This window comes from Haemorhous mexicanus, chromosome 15 (assembly GCF_027477595.1).
Source record: "Haemorhous mexicanus isolate bHaeMex1 chromosome 15, bHaeMex1.pri, whole genome shotgun sequence".
In the NCBI taxonomy this organism is placed as follows: domain Eukaryota; kingdom Metazoa; phylum Chordata; class Aves; order Passeriformes; family Fringillidae; genus Haemorhous; species Haemorhous mexicanus.
The window spans coordinates 14,092,978-14,106,875 of NC_082355.1; the positions used below are offsets into that span (position 1 = coordinate 14,092,978).

The 13,898-nt window shown below is 44.5% G+C and overlaps 1 protein-coding gene across 1 annotated transcript in view; it reads left to right on the forward strand.

Moving 5' to 3' along the window:
• WWC1 (WW and C2 domain containing 1) overlaps positions 1 to 13,898 on the forward strand; it is a 66,989-nt gene that overhangs the window by 50,092 nt on the left and 2,999 nt on the right. Inside the window, exons 11-20 of the mRNA XM_059859769.1 lie at positions 117 to 655; positions 4,711 to 4,819; positions 6,503 to 6,583; positions 7,474 to 7,560; positions 8,836 to 9,028; positions 9,793 to 9,945; positions 10,445 to 10,545; positions 11,304 to 11,451; positions 12,124 to 12,288; positions 13,687 to 13,779. Of these exons, the coding sequence (XP_059715752.1) occupies positions 117 to 655; positions 4,711 to 4,819; positions 6,503 to 6,583; positions 7,474 to 7,560; positions 8,836 to 9,028; positions 9,793 to 9,945; positions 10,445 to 10,545; positions 11,304 to 11,451; positions 12,124 to 12,288; positions 13,687 to 13,779 (1,669 nt within the window). The remainder of the gene's footprint in view (positions 1 to 116; positions 656 to 4,710; positions 4,820 to 6,502; positions 6,584 to 7,473; positions 7,561 to 8,835; positions 9,029 to 9,792; positions 9,946 to 10,444; positions 10,546 to 11,303; positions 11,452 to 12,123; positions 12,289 to 13,686; positions 13,780 to 13,898) is intronic.

The window sequence follows — 13,898 nt, forward strand, 5'->3', positions numbered from 1 at the left end:
TGTGGCCTGAGCTAACAAAGCAACACCCTGTGGGCTGAGAGATGTGGTGACACTGCAGTGTTTTTGTGAGAAATCAGAAGATACAGTGTCGTGGTTTTCTGACTTGTTTCTTTCAGTCTCTCCACCAGCATGCTTTCCCTCTCCTCGAGCAGCAGCCCTGGTTCTCTTGCATCTAGCAGAGGATCTCTTGCCACCTCCAGCCAGGATTCGTCCACCTCAGCCAGTTTCACTGATCTCTACTATGAGCACCTGGAGCAGTTGGAGCAGTTGGACTCAGAATACCAAAACAAGCTTGACTTGCTCTTAGAAGGAGCCACTGGGTTTAGGCCATCAGGCTGTATCACCACTATTCATGAGAATGAAGTAGCAAAAACTCAAAAAGCAGATGCCACGAGTCGCATGCAGGCTCTGAGGTCCTTGTCTGGTACTCCCAAATCCATGACATCACTGTCCCCAAGGTCATCTCTCTCTTCTCCATCCCCACCTTGCTCTCCACTGGTGATAGACCCACTCCTAACTGGTGATGCCTTTTCAAGCCATATGGATTTTGATGATGCAGAGATAAGTGCAAATCTGTCAGAACTCACCCTAAACACTGGGAGTGGCAACTGTAGACTGGAAGAGCCTCGAGCAGGAGATAAACATCTAGGTCAAGGTATGGTAAGAAAAGATTAGCATGCACTGCATGCATTTATATTTAATGTAGTTCATAAAGCATTGAGAAGCAAGTGTTTCAGAAGCTGTCTGTCATCTTGTTATCTTTATGTTGAAAAATGTTTTCAGCTCTGTGTTCTGTCTTGTTTGGGAGGGAGGGTTGGTATTTTAATTTGTACACAAAAATAGTGATTTAATGAGTCTTGCAGGAGACTGATTTAGGTGTGTTTTTATTGTACACAGATGTGCGTGCACACAAATCACAGGGATTTCATGTGCAAATATAGATGGTCATGGTGGGATTCCTGGTTTGATTTGGCACTAAACTATTCAGAATGTCATGTATTGTTTTGGGTCTGGGAGACACACAGTGCCATATTGATGCAAAGTTTTTGACCAAGCTTTTGAGGAGGGCTGGAAAAGTCATTTAGCTTAATAGTTAACAAATTATAGTGATAATAATCCTTCCCCACCACCTCGGTATGCATAAAATCCTGCTCTGGTTCCCAGTAAATCAGTGGCAATGAATTTATTAATTTCAGCTGAGCAGACATGTCAAGGCTGTGCTTGAATTCTGCTGTTTTGGTCTCTTAGCAACAAAAACGTGTTTAGATTGTAAGCATGATAAAATAAGATATTTAGAGATAGTGGATGTTCTCATATATGCATATGGCTTGTTGGTGGGTGGGAAGGGTTCATCCTTTTTCGGAATGGATGGGTTAAAGCAGTTGGCACAGCCAGGGCACACTGCTAGGGCCTGTATGAGGCCCTTGTGACTGTTGTTGGGTTAAATCCAATGAGTGAAAGGACTGGATTTGTAGCTGCAGTGAGGAATAGCTTTAAAGGCAATATAAACTTGCAAGCTACAGTCCTGTGAACCAGCAGCACAGTTTGTTTCTGCTTTTTGTGGGATTATTGAACAGCCTGTGTGAAAAAAGGGAACCAGTACCATGTTATCACCACCTTCTGCATTAAGAAGGCTGACACTATTTAAAACACAATAAAAAACACAAGTGCAAGTCCTCCCTTTGAGCTACCATTTTCCTACAAGCAAGTTTCCTATGCATTTGAGTAGGAAACACTAATTATTCTTATTAGAACTGGACGCTGATTAGTTTTAACCTTTTTAGCTCTTCAAGATTTGCCAAGGCTGTTAAAGTGAAAGCTCAGGTGTTAAGCAGATTAAGTGATTACTGCTGTTAGCCAGTCAGCAGACAAAATAATCACCCTAAGTAGTTTATTTCAGGGCAATAACGGGATGAGATTCTACTCCTCAGGCATTTTGGGGGTGGGGGCTCAGTGTAACCCAAAATGCAGGGGCTGACTCTGGGGTGGTCAGTCCTGGGCAAAGCACGCTCACATGTCCTGGAAGCAGAGCTGAGCTCTATGGCTGAGGGCTTTGCTGCTGCCTTCTGCTAGAGCAGAACCTCCTCTAGCTTTGAAACTGAAATAAGGTTGCCTTTCTCATCTGGAGAACACCTGAGCGATTTAAGGGAATCCAATAGCAAAACGTGGAATCTGGCAGAGCCCAGCATTCTCTGATTAAATGGCTTGGATGTGAGGACAGTGCATGGCATGGCTCTTCAAGGGCCGCTGCAGAAAGAGAAGAGCAAACTTCAAATTCTTGATATGAGTGCAAAACACCATGAAACACCTCAGGCAGTGTTATCTACCTGCTTGGAAAAATGAAGGAGAGTTGAGTCAGTTCTGAACTCTTCCATAAACTTTCTTATTAGTGTAATATCTCTTCAGAGGTTTAAGGCTAAAAGCTGAAAGTCCAAATCTTTTGTTAATTAGCTGCATGAAAAGGCTGAGCTTTCTGAGTCTTTTGCAGAACCAGTAAGGAAAGGGGTGGCTGGAATTGTTGTCAGAGAACTATTCATCTTTATTCTGCTTTACACTGTAGCACTCTGCTGTACAGAGCTCACTTCACTGTTGTGCACTTCTGCATTCACCCCTTGGCCCTGAGGTGCTGGGGGAGGTGGTCAGGAATGAGGCTTTCTGTGTTGGAATGACTCCATGGCATTGGGAACTGAGGGAGAAAGAACAGTTTGGTGTGTGGAGGCCAACCTGCAGTGCCTTTCCCAGGGAGCCAGTCCTGTAAGGGATGTAAAGGGATTCCCAGAGCAGCATTTGGTGTGTAAAACTCCAAGAATCAGATTTAGGAAGCCAGCCAGTGGGGAAGAAGTGATTTTCCTATTAAAACCATGGACTAGGAGATATGAAGGAGAACTGAGGAAAGAAGTTTTGACCCTGCCCATGTACCTCTATCTAGCACAGCCTATGATCCACAGCCCTGCAGGATCCTGGCCTTGGCAGGTGGCAGGAGGGAGGATGGATTAAACTGGGAATGCCAGTGTCAAATGGAGCCATTTGTTTCAGTTAATGACTTATACATTGTGTTACAGGTGCTAACTTCTATTCATGTGGATTGATGTATGGGGAAAAGGTCTGGACTTTCTATTTCTGTCCAGTGGCTCCATGGGAGTACCAAGATGAGAAATGCCATTTTTTGGTGTCCAAAAATCCATGGATAAATGGGCCCAAAATGGCACAGGTGTCTCAAAGGATTGGGGTTACCTGTAGCACCCTCTACTGTTGGCTTCCAAGTCCTTATGTCCTTACAAGTCCTTATGGTATTCCATAAGCCTTGCACACTTCTCCAACAGTTTATTCAAAGCTGGATTTAATTATTTAAGTGGCTTTGTGAGACTGTGAAGAAAACAACATCAAAAAAAAAAAATCTGAAAAAACAAACTCGAACCCCAGAAAACCAACCAGAACCTAAACTTGCTTTGTAATAAAGAAAATATGCATTGGAACCGTATATTGGCTTGGGGGCATGGGCTTGTTTAAGTCTGTGGGAAAGAAGGACCACTTCTGAAAAACAAAAGGCTGTTGGAGAGGAGTGTACTGCTCTGCTGCAGTGGGGTTCCAGCTGCTCCCAGGGTGACACATGGCACCTCCTCACTCTTGGAGCAGGTCTCCCACATCCCTGAGGATCAGAGCCAAGAGCTGGGTACGGCCCAACACTTGTTAGCCACATTGGCAGATGGAGTTCTCCAGACTCTTGGCTGCAGCTCCTTTCCACTGAAATGTTGAAAGATGCAGAATTTTCAGGTTTCCAGGGAGAATCTTTCCTTGTTTTGAAGCACAAGAAGTCTATGTGAGATAACACCTCTGTGCAAAACTTGCTTCACCTTCGTTGGTTTCTCTTCCCTATCTCCTTTTCCTTGTATTCCTGCATATGACTGCTCTTTTGAATCCTATAAATCTCTTTCTCTCCATGTTCAGCTTTTGGTCTTTCTGAACCTGTCTTTTGTCCTGTGTACACAAACATTTGGATTTAGGTGGTGGTTTTTTTTGCTGTTCCCCTCTTGGTATGAGCTCTCCAGGTGGGATATGCAGCTCCACATGATGCAAACCTGGCCAGAGCCAGCTCAGCAGTGCTTGCCCAGCCCCTGCTCTCTGGGTGGCTGGGAGCAGAATGATTGCTGCCTGCCTAAGGGTGCCTTGCAGTAGGAGCTGGTTTATTGGTCCATACTTATAAGTTCACTAGAACTTAGAAGTCCTGCTGCTTCTGAACTTTGCTCATCATGTCATGGGTACCTCTCTGCCTTTCCAGGGCTTTGGAAGCCTCTCCTGGCATCTCCTGCAAGGACTTGTGCCCAGAGAGGTGCCAGGGCAAGCAGCTGTAACACACCTGGGTGTAATCTCAGCCCTCACACTGCTGCAGGGCCCAGGGAGTAAAGGGGCACGCACTGTGCAATGAAACCCTCTCTCACCTCCACTACACAATCTATTCCTCCTGTTTTCCTGGGACTTTTTGTTCTTCAGGGCAGTTTGGCACATTCCCTCACTTCAAGGCCACCTTTGTGCTCAGCCTGCCCTACCTGTGTCCCCTGACTCTTCAGAAATGTGCTGTTGCTTAACAATACCTGGCAGGGGAAAAAAAATGCAATTCAAGGGGAGGATAAGAAGGAAAGCTGCTGCTTATCCAGACAGTTTGTTTTCATTAACACCTGCTTTTGGTTTTCCTCTGTGCTTTCCTGCTAGGTATAAACACAGCTGGAGGGACAGCACTGAAGGTGGCAGGTGTGTCAGCTGCAGTGTCTGATGAATCTGTTGCTGGAGACAGCGGGGTGTACGAAGCATCTGTGCAAAGGTAGACATCAGATCTCTCTCCAGGTTAAGCCAATGACTCAGCTTTGCCAAAAATCAGCTGCAATGCTGCTGGTTATGACCTTTGTAATTCAATGGCTAAAGTTCTCAATCTCAGGTTTCTTAATACTTCTGAAAAAACTATGAGCAGGTTGAATTTGATTATCAACATGACCCATGCTTACCATAAGAGAAGCAGCTGAAAGGAAGCTCACAGAGAGCTGTTTGTTGTGGAGGTGCTGGTCAGCTGTGGGTGCTGCCCTGGCAGGGGGAAGTGGAGCCCTCTGGGGTAGGAGGAAAGTTCCCCTCCTCTCAGTCAGTGACACCCCTCAGCCAGCATGGGGGGACTTTGGGATGTTTGAGGAAGCACCTTGAACTGCCTGATGCATGTGCACATGCAGGGATGCAGTTCCCATGTGCATGGAGCAAGAGCAGGATGTGATGCCCACAAGACTTTTCCCACTAAGGGCACAGCTGGGACTCACTGCTCTTGCTGGCTTTCTGGAATGTCTGTGGGGGCTTTGTCAAAATGTTCCCTGGAAGGCACTGACCTTATTGGTACCTGCATCTCATGTGGGTTTTCCTACTGTTTTTATTAGCATTCAGGTGAATCATAGGGTTGTTAGTTGCAAACCACAGCTGTAGAGGTGAAATATCACTCATCTCAGATGCCCCCTGTTCATTAGTAATCTTCATTAATTCTCTAGATAAATTAGTAATTTTTATGTTTACAGCCCACTTTGACAAGGGAGTGCAGTGCTTCAGTAAATTTTGCTCCTGGGCTCAAACAGTCAGACAGTTGGGTGTCCCAGGGCCCTGTGTCCCTTCTGTGGTGTAGGGAGCTCTGTGGAGAGGGGAGTGGGACAGTCACAGAAGGCATCCCATGCACACTCACATGCCTGATGTTGTTTGGGTTATCAGTTTGCCAGCCCCTGTGGTGCCTACAGTGTCATTTTGGTGCCTGTCCAAGTGGTGAGGGTGGGATGAGCCACCCTCTGCAGCTGAAATGCAACGAAATGCAAGAGAGTGCTAAGCAGTAATATGGAAAACACTTAGAAGAGAAGAATGCTAATCCTGTTTTCATGTGCTACAGCATAGCCTCTTGAGGCAATTAGACAATGAATGTAGTTTTGGGGACTTTCAGTGCATAAAACTTGGGAGGAGGAATACATTGGGAGGGAAATGATGCAGAATAGCTGTTTCCAGCAAGACCAGTCAGTGTACTCTGTCACTTTTAATGGGCTTAAGAAAGTTTGATTTCTTAAAGAGACAAAGGAATTACTTAAATCTAATAAAAGTTGAGAATTTTTGCTGTCATGATGCAGACAGGATTGCAATTGTTAAGTCACATTTCTCTTGCTGGGCAGTCAGCCGTTTTTGCTAAAAACCAGTCAAGGGAACCCTTTAAAAATCCCCCACTGCCTTATTTTTGCAGTCTTTTGTGTGGCTTTTTTTTTCTTTTGGCAGTGAAGAGGGAAGACATATGACTTTCTGCTGATAAGCAGTGTAATACATACCTCTAAGGCTGATTGCACTTACTTCTTAAATGGGCTTTCTTTTAGCTGCTAATTTTACAAAATCCATATACCAAACCACTAAATGGAAGGGAAAAGATCTTGAATCACCTAAATGCAAACACTTCAAGAAGAGGCAAATCAAATCCTTAATTGTTGTTGATTCCTTTCAGACCATGTGTGTCAGAAGTGATGGTGTTTGACAGTGATGATGCAGAAGCAGCTGGAACAGCCAAAGTGCAGATTGCAATGAGGTATGTGCAACATATTTTACTGGATTTGTCTTCCAGTGGGAAGAATGATAAATGGGATAGTGCTTTCTGTGTTGTTTTCTTCTTGTGTCCTATTAGTATTAACTAACTAATGCCCTTTTTTAGTGGCATTAAGAATTACACTTGACTCCAGGAGGTTCTTGGTTGCCCTCTTTCATTTCAGTGGAAATCATCTGGTGATGCTGTGGTATGAGGGTGCAAACCAGCAAAAGGAGCACTGCCAGTGCTGGGCTGGAGGAAGCCTTTGGCTGGATTGCAGAATCCTTAAGGGTGCAGCTTGGGTGGGGAAAACTGCTGAGAGTAAGTGGCAGTCACCATCCCTGACCTCATGTGGATCCCACAGTCAGGTGTCGGAGGGCAGGCACAGAGGCATCCTCCTTGAATGACTTCTTGGAACTTAGGTGGGATTTGAGAAAAAGAAGTAGTACAAAACTCATTTGTCATGGCCATCCAAAGCAAAAGGTTACTCATGACATCCTCACTGTTGTACTTCAAGAATTTTTACTTGTAAGTTTTCCATATTGCAGCCATTAAGGCCTCTCAAAAAATTGTAGCTGCAATGCAGCAATCTAACTAGACCCCAGGAAAAGTAGTGTGGTAGGTCAAATCTACAGTCCATTGTATCTGAATCCTTAAGTTCTGGATGTTCTGGACTGTTCTATATTCTGGATGTTCTGGTAGCAAAACTTGATGTAATAGGAAACGGATTTTGTTTTAAGCTGTGGGCAAGTCATGGTCACATTGTAGAGTTGTCTTGTTTGTAGAGTTGTCTTGTTTGTAAATTTTTTGTATTGTTTGTGTGAAATACTCAGCCACAGAGTCCAAGGCAGAATTCTCTAATAATAGTGCTTTTCTGTGTGTTTCTGATTCAGATATGATGACAAAAATAAACAATTTGCCATATTGGTCATCCAGCTGAGTAATGTTCCAGCACTGCTGTTACAACAAGATCAAAAAGTGTAAGTGGGTGAAACAAACACACTTGATATATTTGTGTTAGATCCCATTGAGAATGAAAGTGAGATTGGCTTACGAGTTTTCACACTCTTAAAAATTTACCTTTCCTGAAATGTGAAATGTGTATACATTATGTGGTGACACTTATGAACCAATAAACCTGTAGACTGAAGTAAGGTGCAGTTTCTTCCTCAAAGGTCTGTATTTGCTAGGAAAGGACTTGCCTGGAATTAGCACTGGCTGGTGAGGTTCTTAATTGTAGAAGTGCCTTGAGCATTTGTCCTGCTACAGAACTCCTTGGACACCTGTACAGGGTTGGGAAAATGTGCAGCTACTGCTAGACTCATTCCAAGCACAAGGTCTTTAAACTCAGCTGTATGCTGAATAAGCTGACAAAAATTGGATTCATTTTTGCTGTTCCTACCCACAGAAGGGTATGAGCAGTGTGACAAGTTGCACAGATGTAAACAACTACATAAAACAGGATCCTATGATGCCTGAGTATGAGTTTCAGAAGGATGAGGTCTGTGGCAACTCCTGCCACTTCACATCTCTGATGCTGTGACAAGATGTTCCTTTCTTCTCAGTTGACTGCAGCTCCAGAGAATAGGAAAGGACAGCTGTGGGTGTACCAGTTGTGGGTTTCTCTGGGTCTGGACTGAAGGCACTTGAGATGGTAGTTCATGTTTGGACAGTCTCACTGCTGTGAGTTTGGCAGCTTCTCATTAGAAGGCACAAAATGGCCAACAGTCTCTTGTTACAAGGTCTTTTAAGACTAAACTATCCAATTAAGAACTGACACCTAGGTTATTTTCCCTTTTAACCCAATAACTGATCCCACAGAGCTGAAATGGGGACTTTTCTGCCCAATTACAAAATGCCACCCAAACCCATGGAGAAGGAAGAAGAAGCATGAAGAAGAAACTGAGGACAACACCCTGTGCCCTCCATCTTGCTTCCATCCACAACATATTAAAAATCCCAAACCCTCAATTTCTCACCCAGTGACACACCTACACTACTCTCTATAATCTATTGCATACTTTAGTGGATTCTGGTCTATCTTGAAGTCTGGGAAACTTTCTCCATGAATGAGGGTCAAAGTCTGCTCCCCTGGGGTCAGAGCATCCCAGAGCAGACAGAGAAATATTCCCTGTGGTGCCCTGGCTTTCCCCAGACAGCAGTGTCCACAGTGCCCAGGCTGACTCTCAGTGAGGGGTTCTGGGGAGCTGCACAGGTGCAGGGAGGGCAGAGCTGAGTGCAGTGTGTCCCCACAGGACCATCCGTGTGGCCGTGCTGCCCTGCTCGGAGAGCACGAGCTGCCTGTTCCGCACCCGGCCCGCGGAGCCCGCGGACAGCCTCGTGTACAACGAAGTGTTCTGGGTCTCCATCTCCTACCCGGCGCTGCGCCAGAAGACTTTAAGGGTCGATGTTTGCACTGTAGATAAGTCTCACCTTGAAGAGTGTTTGGTGAGTAATAACTCTGTGTTTGTTTCCTCTTTTTAATTAGACACGATGTTTCACTCTTGAGGTTTGGCAATTTCTGTGAAAGCCTTCCTGATAATCTTTAGCTATGTGGTCTCTCCCCCACAGTGTTCTTTGCAGTGACAATTTCCATCACAAAAAACAATTATGAGATAAATGTTTTGTTACAGAACTACCTTGTCAGATCACTAGATATTTCTCCTTCATGATCTGATGTCAAACTATAACTAGTTTTCTTCTTTTTGGAAACATTTATGGTATTGCAATTGAAAACCAATTACTTTGGTTTTGGATACATCAGGTTGTGTGCTAAATGTAATGTATTAAAAAATTACAAAGGCAGATGAGGAGAAATGGGATATACAAAAGTAAAACGTCTGGGTTTGGGCAATGATTTTTGTCAGCTTTGCAAACTTCTTGAAAGGAAGTCATCCTCTCCAGAGTTCCTTTCCCTTTCTCTTTGAAGCTCTGGTTGTAATTTCTCCCTCCTGCACTAGCACTGTTTGTACTTCTGGATTCTTGTTACAGTGGAGCTCTAGTGAAACACTTGCTACTTATATTGGAAGCCCTTGGCAATGCTAAAAATAATTAAACATAAAGATTACTAGTGGTGCTGAAATGGGATAAACAGGCAATTTTTCTTTTTGTTGAATTTGCCAAAATCAAGATTTTCACTCTGATTTTTTCTGACTGTTGTGGTAGCTGTTCATTTTAGTATTACACTAAAACTGTGTTTTTGCTGTCAATAGGGTGGAGCACAAATTAGCCTTGCTGAAATATGCAGATCCGGAGAGAAGTCAACCCGTTGGTATAACCTCCTTAGTTATAAATATCAGCAGAAGCAAAACAGGAAAAGTAAACAAGGAAACAGCCACTCTGAAGTACCCTGCACTGAAAAAACAGTAAGAACAGCTGCTTAAATTGAGCAAATCTCTTCTTAAATAGGACTAGCAAGAGGGTTTGTGTGGCTGTTACTATAGAGAAGTGAAGGCTGCTGTGTTTATATTTACAACTTGAATGTGTTGTTAAGTGCAGCAAAATAATTAACTTGTTGATTCCAGATATGCCCTTGTCCTGGGCTAAGTACTTACTGAAACCTCTGCTCAGGAAGCTGAGGGATGAGTAAGTGATGTGTAAGCTCCAGGCTTCCTGCAGTGCTGCCATGAACTTGCTGGACAAGTCACGACAGAGTTTGCACATGCAGGGCACAGAAGGTGCTCAGCCTGGAGCTGCACACCTGCACGTGCTGGGGGAGCTGGGCCAGCTCTGCTCACAGGGCTGCACTGAGCTCTGTCTGCACTGGGGCTGGGGGCTGCTCTGGGGGTCTTCTCATCACAGAGACTGGGCACTCTGCAGTCTCTGAGAGCCATTTCTTCACCAAAAGCCTGTTTCTCTCCTCAGGACTCTGTCTCAGCACTCTTAGAGCAGACAGCGGTTGAACTGGAAGCTGTGGAGAAGAAACTGGAGGAAAGCAGAAGCACTTTAACTAGTGGAGAGAGCTGGTAGGTGCCATCCCACCAACTTCTTGTTGAGGAGTGATCTGAGCATTTGGGTGCAGAGGAAAAAGCAGATTATACTGAGCAGTATAGGGAGGCTTCTTCTTTTGCTGTTTTGGTGAAAAATCCTTTTCTTCTGTTCTGGAGGTTGTGCTTAGAAAATGAGAACAAAACTGATAAATGTTGAAAATTGTCAGTAGGGCTATGCTAATTTTGTTATTTGTACAGTCTTCTATGGATGCCCTGAAAACTCCCCTCTGTGGTGCAAGGCTTTGCTTGAATTTTAATGTGGCTGTTCTTTATATGGTTCAGATTCAGATTTCCTTTGAGAAGTCCAACATTTGAAATAGAAAGCAAGCCTGACCAATGGGATTGATGGAGAAGCCTGCTGTGTGTTCAAGGGAGCTGAAAAGGGTGTTAAAACAGTGCTTCAATTTTGTCCAGTAACACTTTTTAACTAAGATTAATGGCATCCTGAGAGCTCCCCTCAAGATGCACTTGCCTTAAACTCAGACCACATGGCTGAACCCTCATCTTGCTTCTTTTGAAGCCAGATCAGGATGAAGTTTTTGGCAGTAATGTGGTCTTCTGGTGCAGCTTCTCTCCTTTGTTTGTGTAATCTCAGTGGCTGCAGGGCCTGTCAGGTACACCTGGCTGCCTTGGGAATATTTTTCTATCCAGCAGCTTACAGGAGGTACCTCCTGCTTCAGAGCCAGAGTATTGTCCACAACAGACCAGTTCAATAACAAAGTTGTTCTTTTCAGGCAAGACGAAGAGGTTCCTGACCTGGAAGAGCAGGATGAGATCAGTGAAAATGAAGCAGAGGAGGAGGAAGAATTCTGTGCTGAAAAATTGCTGTGGGAGACAGAAGAAAGTCTGAATTCCCAGCTGCACACAGAGATAGCAGTGAAGGTACAGTCAAGGGCCTTTTGAACAGAAAGATGATTTAAGCTTCCCATTGCTCAGCTGACTGGGTTGTTGCTGAGCTGAGCAAGGCTGCAGCAGTTATTTTGAAGTTCTCCATTGATGATTAAATGTTTATCTACCTGAAATCTTTGTAAATAACTCTGTGTAACCATTTTGTCCCACAGTTAGTACAGCACTGTTTCATGCCTTCTTTTTGCTGCTCATGAAAACTGTTTTCATTAATGTGACGGTGGTTTTGGGCTTGTTTAATTATGAATGGAGCTGTAGTCATACAGGGGTGTGCTGTACACAGCTCTCTCTGTGCATTGATTTGGAACTTTGCTGCAGATGCACAACAAGTAAGATAATGGTCTTTAAAATCATACCTGCTCTGTGAGGGATTGCCAGGTCACAGTGATGTGTGGATCCACAGGCAAAGCCCCTGGAATCAGCTGTGTTGTACAGCAGTCAGTGGATGCAGAGCCCTTAGGAAGCAATCCACTTCATGCAGCAGACTCCAGGAGTGATTCATGTCAGGGCACGCTGCATGAGGGGCTAAAGAATGTCTGGGTTTGAATGCAGCAAGCACAGACGTGGCACAGGTGGCTGTCACACAGCCCTGGGGGTGTCCTGGGCACATGGAAAGCTGGCATTTACACTGCACTGTGTGTCTTTCAGGTGGATAAAGAGACCAACACAGAGAGCCTTGCACAGTCCTCGACTGTAGTTCGTCCAAAAGACAAAAGAGCAGCAAATCCACCCCAAAGTCAGTTTGTCAGGGGCAGCACCATCATCCGCTCCAAAACATTTTCCCCAGGACCACAGAGTCAGTACGTGTGTCGGGTAAGGAGAGTGAAACCCTGAGCTTCTTAGTGCTTGTCTTCACTCAGTCTGTGTTCCTCACAGAAACCCGACAGTGCTTTCTTCTCTCCCCCTCTGACTTCAGAAGTTGCTCTGTCCTCACATCCTGAACGGTATCTTTCCTTGAAACTAACAGCATTAAGCACAAATTTATCAGATATATATGTGCACATATATCTGTGGCATGTGCAGCTTGTTGAGATGCCCTGCCCTGCCTGGAAGGGCTGCTGTAAGACAGTGATGAATAATCTGCAGATATAAACAGTTTCCTGCTGCTTGAAGTGTTCTGTGCTAGCTCAGTTACCTCTGTCCACCTGACTTCAGATGAGGTGAACATAAAACCTTGATAGAAATGGAAAGGTAAGTACCTGATAAGATCAGCAAAAAACTGTGGAAACCTGAAAGTGACCGGTGTGCCTTGTGTGAAGGTAACTGAACAGGCCATGTGTTGGGTCACATGTCACTTCCCCTGCTTTGAAATGTTTGTTCACAATTATTTCCTGGATTGAGGGTCAGAATAAACTATAAATATCTCATCTTTTAAGTGAAATTGGCAAACAAGCAAGCACTGTCTTTTGCCATACATGACCTGTCCCAAGTGGGCAAGCCCTTAATACAGCTGGGCCATACCTGCTGTAGGTTCTCCCTGGTTCAGCAGCAGGTGCTTCCAGAGGAGCAAACCTTACTCATTCTGCAGTGCTGGAGGGGTGCAGGTGCTGTGTACATGCACATCCCAGTGCCACTCCCCCTCCTCCCCCAGCTTTGAGAAGGGACATGAAAAGAGAATTAAAATTAAAGCCTGCTTCAGCTGAGCTCTTTGTAAGGGTCTACAGACAACCACAAAACAAGGCAGGCTGGGTGTAACATGGCAACTCTTCAGCTGATAAACCCAGGGGGAGAGCTTTCAGGTAAACTTGCCTCTTCCACCACTAGCTTAAAATACAGGTTATAGAAAAACACAGATTAGAGAAAGAAGAAATCTCTAATAAAATAGTCCCATGCTTTACATATGCTAGGAAAAAAATTATTATTATTATATTATGTTATTATTACTACTTACAGCTTATTTTTCTGAGCTGGTTTGCCCAGCCTAGTTACTTGCACAGGAGAAGAGCAGGGAGGCAGAGTCCCATATCATATCCTGACTTAGTGTCTCTCTTTGCTCACAGCCTATTCCCAAAAAGGGACAGAGTTCAAGGCTTGTGGCAGGATCTGGCTGTGCCAGTGCATGTTGTGCACTCAGACTGGGGTGACAGCTGTCTGCCTTTCACAGAACTTCATCGTTCTGCTTACAACAACCTCTGGTCTTGCTGGGAGTGTGTGTATGCACTGGGTGTAATTCTTTCATGAAAGATTTGTGGTTTTCACCTTCCTTTTCAGCTGAATCGCAGTGATAGTGACAGTTCCACACTATCCAAAAAGCCCCCCTTCGTGAGGAATGCGATGGAGAGACGAAGTGTCAGAGTGAAACGGGTAAGAACATCACCGCTTTTATTTTCCTCTAACACAGACACTTGCAAAAGTCATAAAACTGTTTTGAAAGAAAAATTTGCAAACACAAATCAGTTGCCACATGCTTTCATTCACAACCT